Source organism: Rutidosis leptorrhynchoides, chromosome 1 (assembly GCF_046630445.1).
Source record: "Rutidosis leptorrhynchoides isolate AG116_Rl617_1_P2 chromosome 1, CSIRO_AGI_Rlap_v1, whole genome shotgun sequence".
Taxonomy (NCBI): domain Eukaryota; kingdom Viridiplantae; phylum Streptophyta; class Magnoliopsida; order Asterales; family Asteraceae; genus Rutidosis; species Rutidosis leptorrhynchoides.
The window spans coordinates 623,355,898-623,377,983 of record NC_092333.1 but is presented as its reverse complement, the minus strand read 5'-3'; the positions used below and the strand labels follow the sequence as shown (position 1 = coordinate 623,377,983).

At 37.4% G+C, this 22,086-nt stretch overlaps 1 protein-coding gene and 1 long non-coding RNA gene across 2 annotated transcripts; one reads left to right on the top strand and one right to left on the bottom strand.

The window, feature by feature from the left end:
* Window positions 1-6,760: 6,760 nt before the first annotated feature.
* On the top strand, window positions 6,761-9,214 carry LOC139885580 (leucine-rich repeat extensin-like protein 2). Its single transcript, XM_071869335.1, has 3 exons — window positions 6,761-7,881; window positions 8,533-8,771; window positions 9,027-9,214. Exons 1-3 carry the CDS (start codon window positions 6,767-6,769, stop codon window positions 9,119-9,121), a joined length of 1,449 nt encoding a protein of 482 aa, XP_071725436.1. The 5' UTR covers window positions 6,761-6,766; the 3' UTR covers window positions 9,122-9,214.
* A 1,073-nt stretch (window positions 9,215-10,287) lies between these two features.
* Window positions 10,288-21,459, bottom strand: LOC139885579 (uncharacterized). The gene is made up of 3 exons (XR_011772001.1): window positions 21,258-21,459; window positions 10,622-10,678; window positions 10,288-10,519 (listed from the first exon to the last, which is right to left on the bottom strand). It is a non-coding gene; the product is annotated as an uncharacterized lncRNA (long non-coding RNA).
* Window positions 21,460-22,086: the final 627 nt, after the last annotated feature.

Genomic DNA, 22,086 nt, shown 5'->3' with positions numbered 1-22,086 from the left:
TGGTAACATTAAACTACTTGTCCATGTACGGTAGGCGCGAATCCTAAAGATAGATCTATTGGGCCTGACAAACCCCATCCTGACTATGGGATGATTTAGTACTTCGAGGTTATTTTAAACACACCTGATCTGGTGTACTTCAGAGGGTAAAACATGAACGTTAAGGCTTGTTACCGGGTGCCTACAAATTATAGAATACTTTTATACACTTGCGAGTGTACGTATATTTATAAACGGAAATCTTGTGGTCTGTTAATATATTGAAATGATTATTTATGATAAACCTATGAACTCACCAACCTTTTGGTTGACACTTTTAAGCATGTTTATTCTCAGGTATGAAAGAAACCTTCCGCTGTGCATTAGCTCATTTTAAGGACATTACTTGGAGTCGATCATCGCAATGGGACCAAATGTTGATGACTTCGTCCAGGTGGATAAGGACGGGTCGTTACAGTATGCCTCGAGGATCCAAATCTTAAATGCCCACATAAAACCAGCCAAAGTGTACGCCTTTCCACCCCCACTCTCTAATTGGCTTTCTCGAACCTCAAAACCTTCGCTAACCGCTGAGTAAGTAGCATCCCAAATACGAGACCCCCATGAGTACGCGTTCACCTTATTGAAATCTTCAACCAACCATAGAAACTGTTTACTAACAACATGTTGCCCCTGGTTTCCCATAAACGCTCTCTCTACGATCAAAATTATAGCTAGTCGAATGATATCATCGTCACTAACCTTGGGAACCTTTACATCACCTTGTTTTTTTGATAAGGATGTTTTGTATATCACTAACCAAAATGTTGCTGGCTCGGCACGCTCTGGAAAACAACGCCGTCTAATGGGTGCGGTCTTAGATTCATAATTTCGAGGGATGTAATGTGCCATGTCCGTCCGGCTACCAAACAAAAATCCGGTGACTAAACAAAATTCACGCCGACCAAATCTAATCATAAAATTAGGAGAAAAATGAAACCATATATCTTGTTGCTCTTCCGGGTACTTACTAGCATCCAATTTTGATGAACACTCACATTTCCGTTGGAGCATGGCATGTACTATTCCAGGATCATTACCCGTGTATGAAAGATCTAACCAGGGACCAAAGCATGTACTTCTAAATAGTTTTTCTTGTTGTACAGTCAACATTTTCTTGACCTGAGGAATCACGGTCAACATATTCTTCATGGTCAATTTACCTTCCACATAGCCCTATAAAAGTCAGAAGAACATCAGAAGAAAATCACACAGACGCAAGGAATAACTTGCGTATGGGTTTTTGAGACGCAAGGTTTACCTTGCGTAACCTATACACGAGCCGCAAGGACGCAAGGTCTACCTTGCGTGCATATGCAAAGTTAAACTTATACCATACGCAAAGACGCAAATATCACCTTGCGTACAATGTGAGGCATACGTAAAGACGCAAGGATTGTCTTGCGTCTATATATCAACAGAGTTACACAACTTAAATCTAGCAAAAATACCTGGGTATCGTAAGCAATATCAATAATATACAAACAAAAACACAAAATACAAACACATTTCGTTGACACATTTTATCGAACAGTTGGCGTGCTAAAACTTTGTTTTAGCACATAAATCTAAGAACTCTAAAGTAGATCTATGAATAATATAACATAGATCTAAGAAATCTAACCTGTTCTTGAGACATAGTGAGCGATGATGGTGATTCGATGATGTTGGTGGCGTAGAAGCTCGCTTGTACTCGGGAAGATCGAAGATGGAAGGATGAAGATGATCTAGTAAGGATGAAGATGTGAGGAGGATGACGTGAGGATGATGATGATGATTTTGCGAGTGATTTGCGAGTGTTTGGGAGAACGTAAGCAAGCTTGATGACGATCTTGCGAGTGACGAGCGAAAGGGCACCAGAGAGCAGTTTGCGTATGATTGTGGTTGTAAGGGAACAGTGAACGCAAAAGTTTCATTTAACTAGTTCTTTTAAGGAAACACGCAAGGTCGCAAAGACGCAAGGTCGCAAGGACGCAAGGAGTCTTGCGCCTTGCGAAGGCAAATTGTCAACTTTTTTTTTAAGGGCTGTCAGTCAACATGCTTCAAAAAAAGGGCATTTTGGTGATAATCCCTAAATAGGCCATGAATTCGAAGTTGGTGCCAGCCCAAAGAATTACGGGGCCAGGGCGTGATGATTGACGCTATCTCAATGGTGACTCTATATAGAAACAAGAGGTGTTATGTGACACTACTAGTTTGGAGAAAAAATTTATAAAGTATTCGTTAAATTGTATAGAATACTACTTATCTTTAGGATTTATCTTTAGGATTTATGTTTTTTAAGGTAAAAACAACTAAAGTACATTTTAAATATAAATAATTTTGAATAACCAAATGGGGGATGATTCTCACACATACTTTTTTGATCCTCACACACCAATTTAAAGAAATGGAGTATTATTAGAAGAGTAAAAGGTTAAAATAGGTGTGTGAGGATCAAAAAAGAGTGTGTTAGAATCGTCCCCCATAACGGAATTCGAAACCCTTTTGAATTTGGTTATAGATTCACCACTACGTCATTACCACCTTCCTATGACTTATTACAAGCATTGTGGTCAAAATTTAACTAAATAACGGCAATTAAACACCGATTATATGAAACTTATATGTTCAATAATTTTTTGTAAAAGCATATGTTTTATATTAAATCTTAATAAAAAAATTTAAGCCCCCTTTAATCTCACGCGGCTCCTAAATGTTAAACTCATCGTATTTCTTACATAGGTAGTTAACCTCATAAATAAATATAGTATTCATGACGAGGATTTTGAAGAATAAAAAACAGTTGTATTAGAAAAGAAAGACTAAGAAAGTCTTTGCCTTTGGCAAAAAAAAAAAAATATGCTCAAAAAAAAAAAAAATAATAAATAAATAAATAAATAAATGAAAAAATAAAAAAGTAAGCCAACAGGAAATATTCGTATGACGCCGTCAGTCACGGCACAGCATAAACGCGTATAGATATCGCCGTTTTCTTGGGTCCCTCCTAATTAGTGGTTTGCTACTACTCGAATATATGTCTTTTAAGGAAAAGTACACGTATTTATTTTATTTATTTTACTCCATATAAAAACAACACTTCTTTTTCGCCGGAAAAAAAAAAAAAAAACAACACTTCTTTTATTATGACATCTAAACTGTTATGTTGACAGAAACAAGTATTCTAGAGTAATACGAGAATAAAATTTTGATATATCAATGAGTTCTATCCAACAAGAAAATGCAGATTGATTTACAATGTTAATATGATAAATATAAACATGAATTACTCACTTCGTCTCATTTAAATTATCTAAATATATCTTTAAATTTCCAGTTATAAATATCTACTTTCTTACAATGTCCTCTTTAGCATAATTATGAATTTACTAGAAGGTGTTATACCATCAAGGTGACGTCTGGACGATGTTCGAGATTTTTACATGCCATTGGGAGTAGGGATGGCAATGGATCTAAAAAAATTCGAGATCCGAGGGTACCCGCGCCCGTGATGGGCGGATAAAATCAAAAATCTTTACCCGCGGGTGGGAGATGGATTTAATCTTGTACCCGCTAGCGGGTCGCGGGTGGGTGATGGATGTATTACATCCGTAGCGGGTAAAATCCAATCCGCTGATCCGATACACCCGTTTGAAGAATTCGCGAATATACCCGTTAAATATCCATTAAATATCCGCGGATCCTTACATTATTGTAATATTCATTGACTTTAAAAAAATTTCAAACAATAACATACAAATTTGGTGATCGGTCACTATTAAATTCCAGTAGTTTGATGCGTGCAAGTAGTACTAGACTACTAGTATAACGTATTTTGAGTAATTTAACTTATATTGGTTTAGCTTCTAATAGAATCGGGGTTGGCTAAGTCATTAAAATGTGTCAGGCTCGTGTTTTAGTGTCTTTTCTGCATTCTTCATTTTCCAGTATTAGCCTAAATGTAATTTAAGGGCCTGTTTGTATGTAATGCGCATCATACGTTGTAAATATTGTTTATCTTTATAAAATTTATAGTTTTAAAAAAAAAAAAGTTAGATACGAATGTAATACTAATTTATGAAAAAGATCCGCGGGTAAATCCATAGCCCGCGAATATCCGCGGGTACGGGCGATGGATCCAAAATTAAATCCGATAATGAATATCCGCGGGTTGACGGGTTGACAAAAAATCCGAGGGTACGAATGGATCCGCATCCGCGACCCGCGGGTGCCATTCCTAATTGGGAGTCAATTTGTTAATTCATAGGAGGTTTCTGATTAAAAAAAATAAAAAAAAAATTTTATCCAAACAATCACAAAAGACTTCGGTGGACATATATATATTATATATAGTAGTATTTGTTTGACCATGGATTATAGTTACTGAATTTAAAGCTTTGGTTAAATTTACAATTTTGACTACAACGTGTAGATTATAGTTTTATTGCACTTTTATAATATCAAATCGTATACTATAAAATTTTTTTTTTACAAATTTTAAGAGTATAAAAAAACTGAAGTTGAAAAACCAGAAGTGAATTAGCAACATTACAGACCCTCCACTAGACCACTACTCAAGTCACATTCTCAACATTTATTTATTGAAGTACCGAATACTATATGATATAAATTAAATAATTGTCTTTTTATTAATTTCGAAGGTGTATTTTCATCAAATTCTGGCAACGTGCTGGCTTGTCATATTGTCTCTATTATTATTGCACTCATTAAGACTTTTATTTTGCCGGTGCCGCTACAAATTTTTGAAAGCCGAAAAATTGTTATTAGTTTATTATTGATTGATACCTTTTAAAATTTCAATTTAGCGTAGCAATATTGTAAATAGGTCATGTTATCCGTCAAATGTGTTTTGATTATTTCTAAAATTATTGAAGCTAGTAGTGCATAACATCTTACTACAAATGTTACATTATAAAAATGAAACTTAATAAACATATTTCTCATATTTCTATTAGTTACTCCATAGTCTTAACTAATAATCGAAGAACTAGATTGTTAATGTTATATCACTAATTATTTATAAAAATTGAACAATTTTTTAACACTATCATTAAGGGTATATTTGGTTTAAAGCTTTTAACTTCTAGTTTTTATGGAAAAAAAATATATCAAAAAACTTCAGTTTGTTAGAAAGGTTTAAAACTATTAAACAGATAGAAAAAGCTCTAACCTAAAAGCTCATTAGTCTTTATTTTAATAGATTTCAGTTAAACACCTAAATACATATAAAACTTAACAATTATCAATTAGTGTGCAAGTTACAACTACAAATGGATCTGGTGCCCGACGTTTCTCCGGTGGTTAATGATGTGCGGTTTTCGAGGATAGGGAAAGAGGAAGATGTTGAGTCTTCCAACATTGGTGCAGGTTTCAAGGGCAGACGTGAGTTTGAATGTACCGAGGAATCTGTTTCAGCTGCCCCAATGGAAGTTCAAAATCAAATTGGCATTGGGCCTGATCAAAGTCTTAATGGGCCAGCTCTGATTAATGAGGCTACGGTGGGATGTGCTAATTCAAACGGGTTGGACCCTCCTCAAGATGTGTTTGATAATGTTTCGGGTGACCCTAGGTTAAATGTGAGATTTTGTGTCGACTCAAACGAGGTTATCGCGCGTCAATCGTCTACTGCTGTAGCTCGTTTTCGGGGTAAGAGAAAAAATGTTCATCCCCTGATTAAAGGTCATTTCTTTAAACATGTGTGGGGAAGGAGTAATATAAAGCGTAGTAAACGTCGGAAAAATTTTCGATGGCAGGATCGATTTTTCATAGATAATGTGATGAAAAATTCGATAGAGGACGAGGATGAAGATGATTGCTGCTCATGCTGTTCTTCCTGTGCGTCCTCGGAGTCGGATTCTTAGATGATCGTCCTGTCGTGTTGTGCGTCATTTTTGTCCTCGAGATGTGTGTTTTTTATTTTTTTGAGTCCTTAATTGTGTGAGTTTTTTAGTTGGTGTAGTCGTTGGATGTAGTCTCGTAATTTTTGTTTCTAGCTTCTGGCTAGTTTCATCTCGTGTATTTTTTATATTTTAATAATATTATCTTGCCTTTCAAAAAAAAAAAAAAAAAAAGTTACAACTACAACTATCAGATACTTTTGTCAAAATACCCTAAATGAATGAGTTACATTGCATAACACCTAACTTTATTTTGTAATCTTACAATAATTTAACGCATCGTTATACCCCTCTTTAGACCAAAGTTTTTATTATTATTTATTTATTTATTTATTTTTTTTTTTAGAAAACAGAAAATAAATAGAAAGTAATTTCATCAAATGGATGAAATCATCAATGGATGCAACCTAGGCTCATGTTACTCGGTATTGTATAATCAATTAATCATAACTAATTATTTAAGCAATATTTTAAGTAAATGGAATAGAAGTTACAGAGAAGCCAGAAGACTTAACATGGGTTTGGTAGCAAGTAAATGACTTTCTCAAGGCTAAAAAATAATTCAAAATATTCACACAACAATCATTTTAATTATAAGTATAATAATTTCTATTTTATTCTATTTTAATATTATAATATTAACATTAAAAACCATTCTTCTAATCAAATGTCACCTTTAAATTCAGACATTGGAGGAAAATTAACACAAAACACGCATTGGCCAGTTGGGCCATTTCTTATAAACACACACAAAAACAACTCACAACACATACACAAACATAAACATCTCATTCTATTCAATTCAATCTATTGTTACACCGTAATATACAATGCCACCACCACGTTTACAGTTTCTCCTTCTTACCATCATCATCTCCGCCGCGTTCTTCCACCACATCTCCGCTGCAGATGACAACGATGCTGACGATGTAAATGGTCTTGTTTTCGAGAATGATAGTCTCCAAAAAGCCTACATTGCTCTTCAAGCATGGAAAACCGCCATCTTCTCCGACCCATTTAACTTCACAGCAAACTGGACCGGACCCGATGTTTGTGCCTACCCTGGCGTGTTTTGTGCACCATCGTTGTTCAACGCCTCAAAAAGAGTAGTAGCCGGGATCGACCTCAACCATGCAGATATTGCCGGGTATCTCCCGCCCGAGCTCGGTCTTCTATCTGACCTCGCACTTTTTCACATCAACTCGAACCGCTTTTGTGGGACCGTTCCAAAAACATTCAAAAAACTTAAACTTTTACACGAGCTTGATATAAGTAACAACAGGTTTGTTGGAACTTTTCCTACTGTGGTGTTATCTCTCCCAGTTTTAAAGTTTTTAGACCTCCGGTTCAACGAATTTGAAGGGTCTGTCCCGGTTCAACTTTTTGATAAAGACCTTGACGCGGTTTTTATAAATGACAACCGGTTCAAGTTCGGTATTCCACCAAACTTGGGTAACTCACCTGTTTCGGTTCTTGTTTTAGCAAACAATGATCTGGGTGGGTGTCTTCCGCCTAGTATTGGTCAAATGGGGTCAACATTGAATGAAATTATTCTTATGAATGATAATTTAACAAGTTGTCTACCGGTTCAAATCGGGTCGTTGAAAAAGGTGACGGTTTTTGACGTGAGCTTTAACAGTCTTCAAGGAGCGTTACCGGCAGCGATTGCCGGAATGAGAAGTGTAGAACAATTAAACGTGGCACATAATAAGTTAACCGGAATTGTCCCCGATAGTATTTGTAAGATACCAAATTTACAAAACTTCACATATTCTTACAATTATTTTACCGGCGAAGCTCCATCGTGTGTTGCGGCTGGCGGGAAGGTGTTTGATGATGAGAAGAATTGTATTGTTTGGAGAACTGGTCAACGGTCAAAACGGGAATGTGCTTCTGATGATGCACGTGCTGTGGATTGTAGTAAGATGAGTTGTGGTGTTAAGGTTTCACCGGTAGTTACCCCGGTGGTTTCACCACCACAGTCTAGGTCATCGGCAGAGACTAGAAGGAGGGCAAGTCCGCCACCACCTCCAAATGTAGCGAGTGCGCCTAGACCATTAGTTAGAAGTGCTCCTGCACCACCTAAATTTGAGTCTTCACCGATTCAGAGATCACGTTCCCCACCACCACCACAAGCAGTGAATCCACCACAAGTTACATCACCACCACCGCCACCACCGGTTTGGGAAATCTCACCAAGTGAACGACATGCACCGCCACCACCATCACCCCCCATGTTTGAAACTTCACCTGAAACACGTGTTGCCCCGCCACCACCACATTACTCATCACCACCACCTCCACCATCACCATCGCCACCACCTCCACCATCACCATCGCCACCACCACCATCACCGTCACCGCCTCCACCATCACCACCACCAACTTACTCGTCACCACCACCGCCTCCATCACCATCACCGCCACCTCCACCATCACCATCGCCGCCACCACCATCATCTTCACCGCCACCACCATCACCACCACCGCCTCCATCACCATCACCACCACCACCTTCACCGTCGCCACCACCTCCACCATCACCGTCGCCACCACCTCCACCATCACCGTCGCCACCACCACCACCATCACCACCACTTCCACCATCACCACCACTTCCACCATCACCGTCACCACCACCACCTCCATCACCATCACCGCCACCATGTTCACCACCACCTCCACCACCACCAACATATTATTACTCTTCACCACCACCTCCAATTCCATCACCTCCACCACCCCATTACTCATCACCACCACCACCAATTTATTATTACACATCACCACCACCACCTCCCACACAGTCACCACCACCACACTACTCATCCCCACCACCACCTCACCACTCTTCCCCACCACCACCAACACAGTACTCACCCCCACCACCACCTCACCACTCTTCCCCACCACCACCAACACAGTACTCACCCCCACCACCACCACACTACTCATCCCCACCACCACCTGCTGTAGTTGATAACTGCCCTCCAAAATCACCACCGCCACCACCACCATGTGATGAAACCCCCAAAAATCAGTCTCCTCCACCACATCAACAATGGCACCATAAACCACCACAAACACAAACTCCACCATCACCGTCATATGATAACATCCCTTTACCACCTGTAGTCGGAGTCTCATACGCTTCGCCACCACCACCTGTAATCCCCTACTACTAGTCCAACCGAATCATGCAAGCATATTCAAATCAATACATACACATTGCATACAATTGCACTTAACAACAGCATCCACCATGAATTGACCATGATTCTGCTGGGCAACAAGGGATTTTGCTTCATTTGTTTGTGAAATTAATCTATCACAGAAATTATTTATTGTGTTCTTACATTTCATATATACTTTTTTTCATTTATCCTCATGTACTATACAAATTGAGTTTGTAAATTAGAAAAATACTTTTATTCTTTTTTTATAAAAATATATATACGTGAACAAAGATGTATATTATTCATGTGTAATACTTTTTATTGACTTGACGTGTAAACTTCACGTGTGTGTTATAATGTTAACGTTTGTGTAGAAAACACAAGGTCTATTATGATGCATCTTTTCTACAAATTGTTAAGGTAATTAATGAACGTTAAAGAGAAAAAATACAGAACAAATAGTCAAATATGTGTATATTAACTGTTAAGAGGAAGGTTGCAAAATTGGTTATTCGGGCTTTAATCGATCAGGATGTTGGAAGGAGTAATCGGAAATTAATCGGGGATTAATCCAATTGTACTTTATACATTTAAATATTAAATTTCAAAAATTATATTTGTGAAATATAGAAAGAAACCATAAATGTGAACATAAACTTTAACAGAATTGTCTAAAATTGTTCATTTTTTTTCAAAAACTCTAAAGTTCTAATTTAAATTAATGTTAAAATGTTGACCAACTTTGACTTTGACCGACTTTGATTACCAAATTCGATTTTGACCCAGTAATCGACGTTGACCATTTAATTAAACGGATTTTGAAAAATCCGAACAGATTACTCTTAAAAATGAGTAATCGGGGATTAATCAGCGAATAATCGGGATTTTAACAGAGTACTCAAATTCACAGTTAACAGTCAGTTTCAAAAAGAAAAAAGAAATTGTACATTTTATCCAATTTAGCCCCTCAACTTTTTCACTTTTTCCAACTTAAGCACCCCACAAAATTTTAGCCAGCTTTCACTATTTTTGATTTCACAGCTCATTCTATAGACTTGGAGGTTGTTTAGGATCGTTGACTTTTAATATCGGAGAAAAATCTTGATTGAGTTTCATGTACTATAGCTCCTTCCATTAATTCATATGCACCATTTAAGATCATGCATGAATCACACTTTAATAATGATTTAATTAATTAATAATAACTCTTACCTTCCTATTACATATAAGAAATCAACTACAAATCTTATAGCCTTAAGCCTTTAAGGCACAATTAACCCACATGGCAATGTAATTAGCTCATTAACATCATTTGGCCCCAAATGACAATTTTGTAGCCCATATGGCAATACAACGGCCCTAAGGCACATTCTCATTACAATTTGTCCGATTTCGAGAAATCATAGCCTATATGGAAATATGGCAAGTCAAACTTAACAACAACACCACAGTTAATGCAATCATATTAACATTTCTACTATGACATATGAACACAGTAAAAGTACTCACCTGGGCTATAGAAATCAAGTTAACATCCGGATGATAAGCTTGCTTCATCTAACACACCTATCAATAGTTCAATCACTACACATTATTTAGTCAATTAGGTGATTGTAATTCACCTATGTAACATCCCGCATTTTTCCGTTAAATTATTTTAACACCGTCTTTTTTTTTTTAAATAACATCCCTCGTCACCTATACTCGTGCACTTCGTTAACTAGTGTTCATGATAATCCCGTTACTCGATTATAACATCTCTCGTTAACTTGCGTTTTAAAAATATTCGTTTGGTTATTTCCCGCACCCGACAACAAACTTGAGGGACTAATCTCGCTACTCGGGTAAACTTGGCTAACTAGTGACTCCTCACCACCACACACTTCATTTCACCATCTTCTTCCTCTTTTTCTTTCTTCCTTTTCTCTCAAGAACACAAACACAAAATTCATCATCTAATTTTGATCTTGGAAGCTCACAACAAATCCGACTACATATTCTTAATCCTCTCGTCATCCTCTACGATTTGATACTAACTACACCGATTTTGGGTAACATTTCTAAAACTCTAGATTTCTCTAAATTCGTGTTTTTGACTTGAAATGGTGTTAGTTAGTGTCTATGGCTCATTGTGATGTCGTGTATGTAATTTGTATGCTCGATCTCGTTGTTTTAGTATAACTAGCATGAACTTGACTTTTGGTGTGTTGTTCTTGAATTTTGGATGATCATATGTTGTTAGATGTTAAAAGTTCATGTTCTAATTGTGTTCCTAGTATCACTAGCTTCAATTTGATGTGTAGGTTGATTAATAAAACTTCAAAAGCATGATTATTGATTTTGAGATGTTTGACTAGGGTTTGATGGTTCTTGACATGAATTTTTGGATGCTTGAATGCCATGGAATGTTAATTGTTAGTGTTTAGTTGTAATGTATGCCTCATTACCTTCAAAACGGCATATCATATGTGAGAATTGGATTCCCGAAACTCAAAATGCATTTGATGAACTTGAAAATTTGAAAATAGACTTTTATTGATCACTTGACGAGAAATCGGTTGTTGAAAATGATGTTTTTGATTGATGATACATGTTTAGTTGTGTTCCTTGTCAAAAGAGCTTTCCAACGGTATAAGATACGCCTTCTAGTTGTTTACGGTTTGCGTTTTATGGTTGTTTGAAGTTTTGACCAAGACTTGAACATTTGAAACTGACCAGGTACCAGGCCACGCCTAATGTCGCGGCGCGACACCCCTGGCCGCGGCGCGGCATATGCCGTGGTCAGGTTCTGACCTCCATGTCCAAAATACGAAAAATGTTTGGCATACTACGGACCTCCGATTCACATGAAACTTGTTCTAACATGCTCATATATGATTAAAAACCTCAGAAAAATAGTTCGGGACCCGACCCGAACATGTTGACTTTTTCGTTGACTTTGACCCGACCAAGTTGACTTTTAATCAAACTTAACCAAATATTTGTGCAATCTTTCTAACATGCTTTTATACTTGTGTCTTGCATGAAACTTGATGATTTGATTCACATGCTATATTAATTGAGTCGTATTGAGCCATAGGACTAATTGAACATCTTTGATCCTTCGTAACTATCGTTATTGATACAACCTATTTGTTTAGGTCAAGACTAGCATTGTTCTTTGCACACGTTACTTGTCGAAGTACTTTTTGGTTCGTGCATACAAGGTGAGATCATAGTCCCACTTTTACTCTTTTGAACTTACTTTTGGGATGAGAAAACATAAACGTTCTTTTAAACTACGTGAACACAAGTACAGGAAAAACAAACATTCTACATACGAGTTTGAACACAAATCCTCAATTCGATTATCATTAGTTACATCAGATGGTGTAAGCGAGAACTTATGTTATATGGCCATATGGGTTTGACAAACCCTCACTTCGGACGGTTCGCTACCGTCTACGGGTGAAATATATTTTCGAGAAACAGTGTATGTTCTAACACTATTATTACGGGGTTCAACGGACGGAATGTTAAGCTTTGATAATTGAGTGCTCGTGAATATTAACTTTTAGAATGTACTATGACTTTATCGATGTTGCAAATCTTGTGGTTCAACTTACTATTACTCACTTACTTATTTAAACCTATGATTTCACCAACGTTTTCGTTGACAGATTTCTATGTTTTTCTCAGGTCTTTGAACGCTATGTGAAACATGCTTCCGCTCATTATTTGATACTTGCATTGGATGTCGAGTATACATGCATTTCATGGAGCGTCTTTTGACTTTCTTTAAAACTGTGTCGCATAGGTTTCACATGTAACTATAACTTTGTAACGTAACTTTTGGATGAACAATTCTTGTAAACTTTGAAACAATCTTTATTTTTGAAAGGAATGCGACATATCTTTGGTCAAACGTCACGTTAAAGACCTATGACCACGCAACGGGACCTAAGTAGTCGACGCCGTCAATTGACGATTTGTCGGGGTCGCTACAAGTGGTATCAGAGCCTTGGTTGTAGGGATTTAGAGTTCATTGGTGTCAACCCCGAGTCATAGGGTACATTAGTGAATCTAGACTACAACCGGCATATAGACATGAAGTAGGAATTACTTGACTATTTGTGCATTTATACTCGAACGTTTCTACTCATAACTAACTCTCGCTTCATCTAAATCTTTCGTTGTTTAATTTGATTGACGCGCCACCTTGACTTTATAGAATAATGTCGAATGCACATATGAATCAGGGTAATATAATTGCCGGGATTATATTACGGTGACTCATATGAACGTTCCGACATTACGACATAAAGAATTCAAGGCGAATCAAGGAAAATTTTCTCTTCATCATTATTCCATATCACGATTAGTATTGTTAAGAATACTAATCAACGATATTCTTGTGTCATGAAGGAACAATGGCTCACCAAGGTCAACACAATACCCTTCCTGAAACTTTAGAACAAGCCCTTCAACGAATGATAGCCACCGCCGTGGGTGAGGCAGTGGCCGATCACTTCTCCAACCACAACAACAATCATGGAGCCGATAATTCAAACGAGGGGTGCTCCTACAAAAACTTCATGGGGTACAAACCTCCCACTTTCGATGGAACCGGGGGACCGATTGCTCTCACCCGATGGTTCAAACAAACGGAAGCCGTTTTTAACATAAGCGGTTGTCAGGACCAAGATAAGGTCAAGTTTTCCACCCTCACTTTCACCGGTGTTGCTCTCTCATGGTGGAACACGTATGTACAATCAGTGGGTATCGATGAGGCCCTTACACTCTCTTGGACCGAATTAAGAGAAAGAATGATCACCGAATACTTCCCGCGCGACGAGACTCGAAGGCTCGAACAGGGTCTAAGGAATTTAAAAACGGTCGGGAATGACCTCGAAGCTTATAATCAACGGTTTACCGAACTAGTCTTAATGTGTCCAAATCTCATGACTCCCGAATCCCTAAGAGTCAAACTTTACATGGATGGCCTCCCGAAGAGCGTTCAACACGGGTTAATGTCATCCAAACCCGCAAACCTACAAGAGGCTTTAACGATGGCCCGCCAATCTATAAAAACGGTGAATGAAATTGAAGCGCCGACACCTACGGCCGAGGACCAACCGGGTAACAACAAAAGAAAATGGGAAGCCTCTCCATCGAGCAACTACAACAACAACTTCACCAAGAAGTCCTTCACCTCCGACGACAAGAAAGGGTATGCCGGAAACCTGCCCTACTGTAACGAATGTCGCAAACATCATTTGGGTGAATGTGGCAAACCATTTTGCATCAGGTGTCAAAGAAGTGGCCATGTGGCCCATATTTGTAAAAGTACCATTACCGTCGCTCAAAAGACGCCCAATGCGCCAAGGGCGGTTGTTTGTTTCGAATGTGGCCAACCGGGTCATTATAGGAATGCGTGCCCAAAGAAGAAAGCCAACCCCAACGCCCGCCATTGAACTTTCAACATCGACACCTAGGATGCCCAAGACGACGATGGACTAGTCACGGGTACGTTTCTTCACAACAACCCGCATATTTCATACTTATTCGATTCGGTTATAGTTAGACGTTTTATAACCAAGACTTTGACTCGTACTCCTTGCACTCCACCACTCCCCCTAGATATTGCTTAGGCCATTCAAGTGACCCACGAAAAACTATTGTGTGCCACCAAATTTATATCGGAGGATGTACGTTAAACTTATTGGGTGAATAATTTGAATTTTGACTTATCACCTATAGAGTTGAGGAGCTCAAAACCTATTCGTTAAGAAGAAATGTTTCCCTATCGTCTTGTATAGATTATTGTGAACTAAATAATTTCCGGTTAAGAACCGATATTCTTTTTCCCCGTATCAATGACCTCTTGATCAAGTACGAGGATCTCGTGTGTATACCAAATCGATCTCCATCCTTGTTATCATCAATTGAGGGTTGAGGGAGACGATGTCTCCTAAACCATTTTCTGAACTCGCTACGATAGTTGTAAATCTCTCTTAGTACCGTTCAGTTAAACTAAGGCTCCGTCTGTATTCATAAACCTCCGGAGCCGCGTGTGCAAACTTATTTAGACAAATCGTTACCGTACTTATAATTGATGTTCTAAACCTATTCAAGCGAAGAAGAAAACGAACAATGTCTCCGACTTACGCTCGAACACTTGAGAAAAGAGCAACTCTATACCGAATTCTCCAAGTGAGAATTTTGGTTAAACGAAGTTCAATTTTTAGACCATGTTGTTAGTGGTCAAAGTATCTCAATACATCTCGCAATCGGAACCACACGTAATCGGGAAACCCTCACGACTCAGACTTGTATTCGTAAAATCTTTGATCTCGCCGGTTATCACTGAAGATTCATTTCCGACTTTTCTCGTGTTGCACGACCTTTAAACTCGTTAACTCACTGAGGGAAAAATTTAAACCTCTCCGTGTCTGAACTTTGAACATGACCTTTCACACAAACCTTACTAGCTAAATTCGTTTAGCACACTGGAACTCAAATATGGAAATATTTCTACTTGAACGCCCGAAAGACATACTCTCTCGACTCGAAATCAAGGAAACTGAAATTCGTTAATTTGCTCGATAAATTTGAATACTTAATCATGGACCCGATCAACCTTCTCATCAACACGTGCCACGTTACATAGCCCTGTTATTTCACCATTTTCCGCCTGATATTACTGGAACTTAAGATAACACCCAATCCAAGGATGCTTCACTCTTCTTTGACTTATCATACAACTACGTGTACTATCTCGTTATCCCACCAAGCCTCAACATTCGACCACTAAGTGCGCGACATGGTTACCTCAAGGTGTGAACTCATCCTATTCTAAGTTCTCATTTCACTCCTGTCTTATTGCTCGCATTTCCGTGTAAGGAAACTTTTTATAAAACTTCTCAATGGAGAGAGAAACTCTTCACATTATATTAGTATTCGCCACGATGGTGAATAGTCCTAACAACCACTTTCGGGAACCGATGGATCTTCCGCGATGCGGACCTCATGAGAAACGAAACCTGTTCAAACGTGTATTAAAGAAAATTCTAGCTCGGCACGGCGTACCATCTCCATTAAAATTTCAGATCGGGATACTCGTCTCACTTCTAAATTCTGGATGCCTTACAAGGAACTGTAGGGACACGTTTAAACATGAATGCCGTGTATCATCCACAATCAACGGACCAAACAAACGTACGTTTCACATCTTGGAAAGACATGTTACAAACTTGTATCGTTGCCTTTAGTTGTCTCCTCTCACACAGCAGTTACCATTCGTGTATTAACGCCGCACTTCCGAAACCCTATATGACCGCAAGTGTCATACCCCTATTCGTTGGATCAAAGCATGTGGCAAGCAAACCACCGAATCCGAACTCATTCAAGAAATAACAGTTGAGATCGTCCAAGTCTGAGAAGGACTCAAGATGACCCGTAGTCGCCAAAAGGACTATACCGATATTCGACGTAAACCTCTCGAATCCCAAGTCAGTAACCGTGTAATATTGAGACCTCGCACCTTGGAAAGGTGAAATCCGTTTCGGGAATCAGGGAAATTTAAACCGCGAAATATTAATCCTTTTGAAACCTTGGGGCGTATTGGAACCGCTCCTACCGTTTAGAACTTCCGACTCAATTAAGTTTCCGTTTACCCTACGTTCCATGCAACAAACTTAGAGACGTGTCCTACGGAACAGGAACGTGCTACTCTCCTAGATAAACTTACTATTGATGGCAAACTCCCCTTCATGGGAAACTGGTTGAAATTTTGGATCGTAAAACCAAGTCTTAATACAAACTGAAATCTCGACTGTCAAAATTTGTGGGAATGCCCAAGGATGTATCTTCACCTATTCATAGCATTGGCAACGTAAGGTCTCGAGTAAGAAGCAACGACTATTGCTTCCAACTAAATTTCGGGACGAAATTTCTTTTAAGGTGTGGGTAATGTAACATCCCGCATTTTTCCGTTAAATTATTTTAACACCGTCTTTTTTTTTTAAATAACATCCCTCGTCACCTATACTCATGCACTTCGTTAACTAGTGTTCATGATAATCCCGTTACTCGATTATAACATCTCTCGTTAACTTGCGTTTTAAAAATATTCGTTTGGTTATTTCCCGCACCCGACAACAAACTTGAGGGACTAATCTCGTCACTCGGGTAAACTTGGCTAACTAGTGACTCCTCACCACCACACACTTCATTTCACCATCTTCTTCCTCTTTTTCTTTCTTCCTTTTCTCTCAAGAACACAAACACAAAATTCATCATCTAATTTTGATCTTGGAAGCTCACAACAAATCCGACTACATATTCTTAATCCTCTCGTCATCCTCTACGATTTGATACACCAATTTTGGGTAACATTTCTAAAACTCTAGATTTCTCTAAATTCGTGTTTTTGACTTGAAATGGTGTTAGTTAGTGTCTATGGCTCATTGTGATGTCGTGTATGTAATTTGTATGCTCGATCTCGTTGTTTTAGTATAACTAGCATGAACTTGACTTTTGGTGTGTTGTTCTTGAATTTTGGATGATCATATGTTGTTAGATGTTAAAAGTTCATGTTCTAATTGTGTTCCTAGTATCACTAGCTTCAATTTGATGTGTAGGTTGATTAATAAAACTTCAAAAGCATGATTATTGATTTTGAGATGTTTGACTAGGGTTTGATGGTTCTTGACATGAATTTTTGGATGCTTGAATGCCATGGAATGTTAATTTTTAGTGTTTAGTTGTAATGTATGCCTCATTACCTTCAAAACGGCATATCATATGTGAGAATTGGATTCCCGAAACTCAAAATGCATTTGATGAACTTGAAAATTTGAAAATAGACTTTTATTGATCACTTGACGAGAAATCGGTTGTTGAAAATGATGTTTTTGATTGATGATACATGTTTAGTTGTGTTCCTTGTCAAAAGAGCTTTCCAACGGTATAAGATACGCCTTCTAGTTGTTTACGGTTTGCGTTTTATGGTTGTTTGAAGTTTTGACCAAGACTTGAACATTTGAAACTGACCAGGTACCAGGCCACGCCTAATGTCGCGGCGCGACACCCCTGGCCACGGCGCGGCATATGCCGTGGTCAGGTTCTGACCTCCATGTCCAAAATACGAAAAATGTTTGGCATACTACGGACCTCCGATTCACATGAAACTTGTTCTAACATGCTCATATATGATTAAAAACCTCAGAAAAATAGTTCGGGACCCGACCCGAACATGTTGACTTTTTCGTTGACTTTGACCCGACCAAGTTGACTTTTAATCAAACTTAACCAAATATTTGTGCAATCTTTCTAACATGCTTTTATACTTGTGTCTTGCATGAAACTTGATGATTTGATTCACATGCTATATTAATTGAGTCGTATTGAGCCATAGGACTAATTGAACATCTTTGATCCTTCGTGACTATCGTTATTGATACAACCTATTTGTTTAGGTCAAGACTAGCATTGTTCTTTGCACACGTTACTTGTCGAAGTACTTTTTGGTTCGTGCATACAAGGTGAGATCATAGTCCCACTTTTACTCTTTTGAACTTACTTTTGGGATGAGAAAACATAAACGTTCTTTTAAACTACGTGAACACAAGTACAGGGAAAACAAACATTCTACATACGAGTTTAAACACAAATCCTCAATTCGATTATCATTAGTTACATCAGATGGTGTAAGCGAGAACTTATGTTATATGGCCATATGGGTTTGACAAACCCTCACTTCGGACGGTTCGCTACCGTCTACGGGTGAAATATATTTTCGGGAAACAGTGTATGTTCTAACACTATTATTACGGGGTTCAACGGACGGAATGTTAAGCTTTGATAATTGAGTGCTCGTGAATATTAACTTTTAGAATGTACTATGACTTTATCGATGTTGCAAATCTTGTGGTTCAACTTACTATTACTCACTTACTTATTTAAACCTATGATTTCACCAACGTTTTCGTTGACAGATTTCTATATTTTTCTCAGGTCTTTGAACGCTATGTGAAACATGCTTCCGCTCATTATTTGATACTTGCATTGGATGTCGAGTATACATGCATTTCATGGAGCGTATTTTGACTTTCTTTAAAACTGTGTCGCATAGGTTTCACATGTAACTATAACTTTGTAACGTAACTTTTGGATGAACAATTCTTGTAAACTTTGAAACAATCTTTATTTTTGAAAGGAATGCGACATATCTTTGGTCAAACGTCACGTTAAAGACCTATGACCACGCAACGGGACCTAAGTAGTCGACGCCGTCAATTGACGATTTGTCGGGGTCGCTACAACCTATGTCTTCATTGCTACATATTTACTTCATTTTTAGACAGCCTGTACCGCCTTTAGAGTTTTATAGATTTGACTTACCTATTAATGTTCAGAATTAATTTACGAAATAAATTTGATTGGAAATTAGACTCATGTAGCTTTCCAGTGACATATCACACATCCAAAACTGCTTTATTAAATGCTTTTGAAATACATTTTGAACTGCGAATACATAAAATGTTTTTATAAATGTTTGACGAGATAGACGCAAGCAAAACATTCCTCGAATGAATTATGTGGACGTGATAATTGCCACCATTGAATTATGTGGATGTGATAATTGCCACAATTGATATGAATATTTTTTCCCTGATTATTATTGCTTGGTAACCTAAGAATTAGGGAACATCACTAATTTTGAGAATTGGTGCACGCCTAATTGACGCGGATCCTAAAGGTAGCTACCGGGTTTAACACCCCCACCCAGAATGTTCACTAGACGGAAGAGCTAGTGGGCGTGGTGTTTAGTACTTCGAAGTTTATATGATTATTATACAGACGAGATGTTCTGTTTTTGGGATATTATTATGCGCATTATATGTTAAGGTCGGTTACCAAGCCAAGCTATGAAAGCAATGAAAAGTGAATGTTATATATCACCAAGCTATGAAAGCAATGAAAAGTGAATGTTATGTATCGAGAGAATGATTTTTTTTCACAGGTTATGTGTATGTTATTTTTGTGCACGAGATATGTGTACGGTTACTAAGATTTATGAAAGATGATTTCGTACACGAAAAATGTGTACTGTATTTAAAAGATATCGCATGTACATTACAGGTGGGTATAGGATTCGGGCCCATTTGTACCATGCAGCATTTAAATCTTGTGGTCTATCAAAATGATGAATTTTATTGTTTTATGATAAACTTATGAACTCACCAACCTTTTGGTTGACACTTTAAAGCATGTTTATTCTCATGTATGAAAGAAATCTTCCGCTGTGCATTTGCTCATTTTAAAGACATTATTTGGAGTCGATTATCGCAATGGGACCAGATGTTGGTGACTTCGTCCAGATGGATTAGGACGGGGTATGACATGAAAAGGCCAAAAAAAAGGCACGATCAAACTATTCTAGCGAGTCAAGTCGATCGACTCATTCATCAAAAGCGGATGAAGCTTTGAAAGCTATTTCAAAGGCTTAGGCGGAACGAACTAAAGGTGTCAAATACGCAAAAAAACAAGAGGTGCTCCATACAGCTTTTGCAGGTGCTAGTGTTTTGTTCCTCAATGCCGATCATATCAAGGACCCGGGTCACAAAGATTATATCGAAAAGCTTCAAAAATTGTACCTTGATCAGTTCTCGCATTTGGTTGACGCACTGAAGACGATGACAACTAGTAGTCTGATTATGTGTTATATAATTTTTAGTAATTTTAGTTTTTAAGTCTACTATGAAATTTTTTTTAATGTCTATGAACTTTTTATTTTGTTAGATTATCAATGTTGTTTTTATTTATTATTTATTTATTTTTTTAAATAATGTGTTAAATTATATAAAAAAATGTAAAAACTGACAATTTGGCTTAAAAATGTCAGAAACTGACACTGGCCAGTTAGATTGCACTTTTTGGTCAGAAACTGACACTGGCTAGGAATGGTCTTAATAACACCAGTGTAAACTGATTTTAACATAATTTATTCTCGTGTATACACTTTTTCACATGAAAACTCAATAGTTTTTCCCAAAACCCTAACAGTTACAATACAAAGTTAAAATGATGATAATAACTTTATATAATCAACACTTTTCCAATAAGAACAATAATCTCTTTGCAAACTAAAATTATAACATACCTCAATTCTTGAGACTTCGTTAAAATCCCCAAAATCCTACTAACTAGCTATTGAAAATGGAAGATGATGAATGCAATGTATTTGGGAGTTTGATTTAGGATGATTGTTACTTTGTTAGAGCTTCAATTGAAGAAAATAGATGGAATTGGAGGTTAAATAATCTCACCCTTTTTACTCTGATGAGGATCGCCCACACACACATACGTACTCCTCACAAAGCAAAATGGAGTAATAGAAAGTTTCTATAAATTTTAGTGGTTTTTTGTTTCTTAAAATTGGGTGGTGTACAGTTTATACCCTTATTCATTAACTTTTTATCATCTCAAGTCCCATTTCGTTACCAAGTTAGTGCTTCCTTTTAACCTGTTAACTAACTAACATACAACTATTATTTTTAATATAATTGTATGTTTAAATAATTCCTTTTTCTATTTAGGATGTCACATAAACAAAAAGGAAATATAATACATAAAAATTAACTAATCAAACTGTGATGACCCGGAAATTTCTGACCAAATTTAAACTTAATCTTTGTATGATTAACGTTTTCGACACAATAAGCAAAGCCTGTAAAACTGAATCTCAATATTTTTGAACTACTTTCATATGTTCAATTACCCTTTGGTTGTTCTCGACGATTCACGAACACTTATATGTAAATAGATACATATATATACTATAACTTGAAAGCGTAACAAAGTATTAATTGTATGATACTGTGCATTAAACTTATTGGTTTATATATCTATTTGAATATATATGTTAAGTTGGAATATTAATTGTATGAAAATATTGCGACGTGTATTTAAAATGTGTTTATGAATATTGA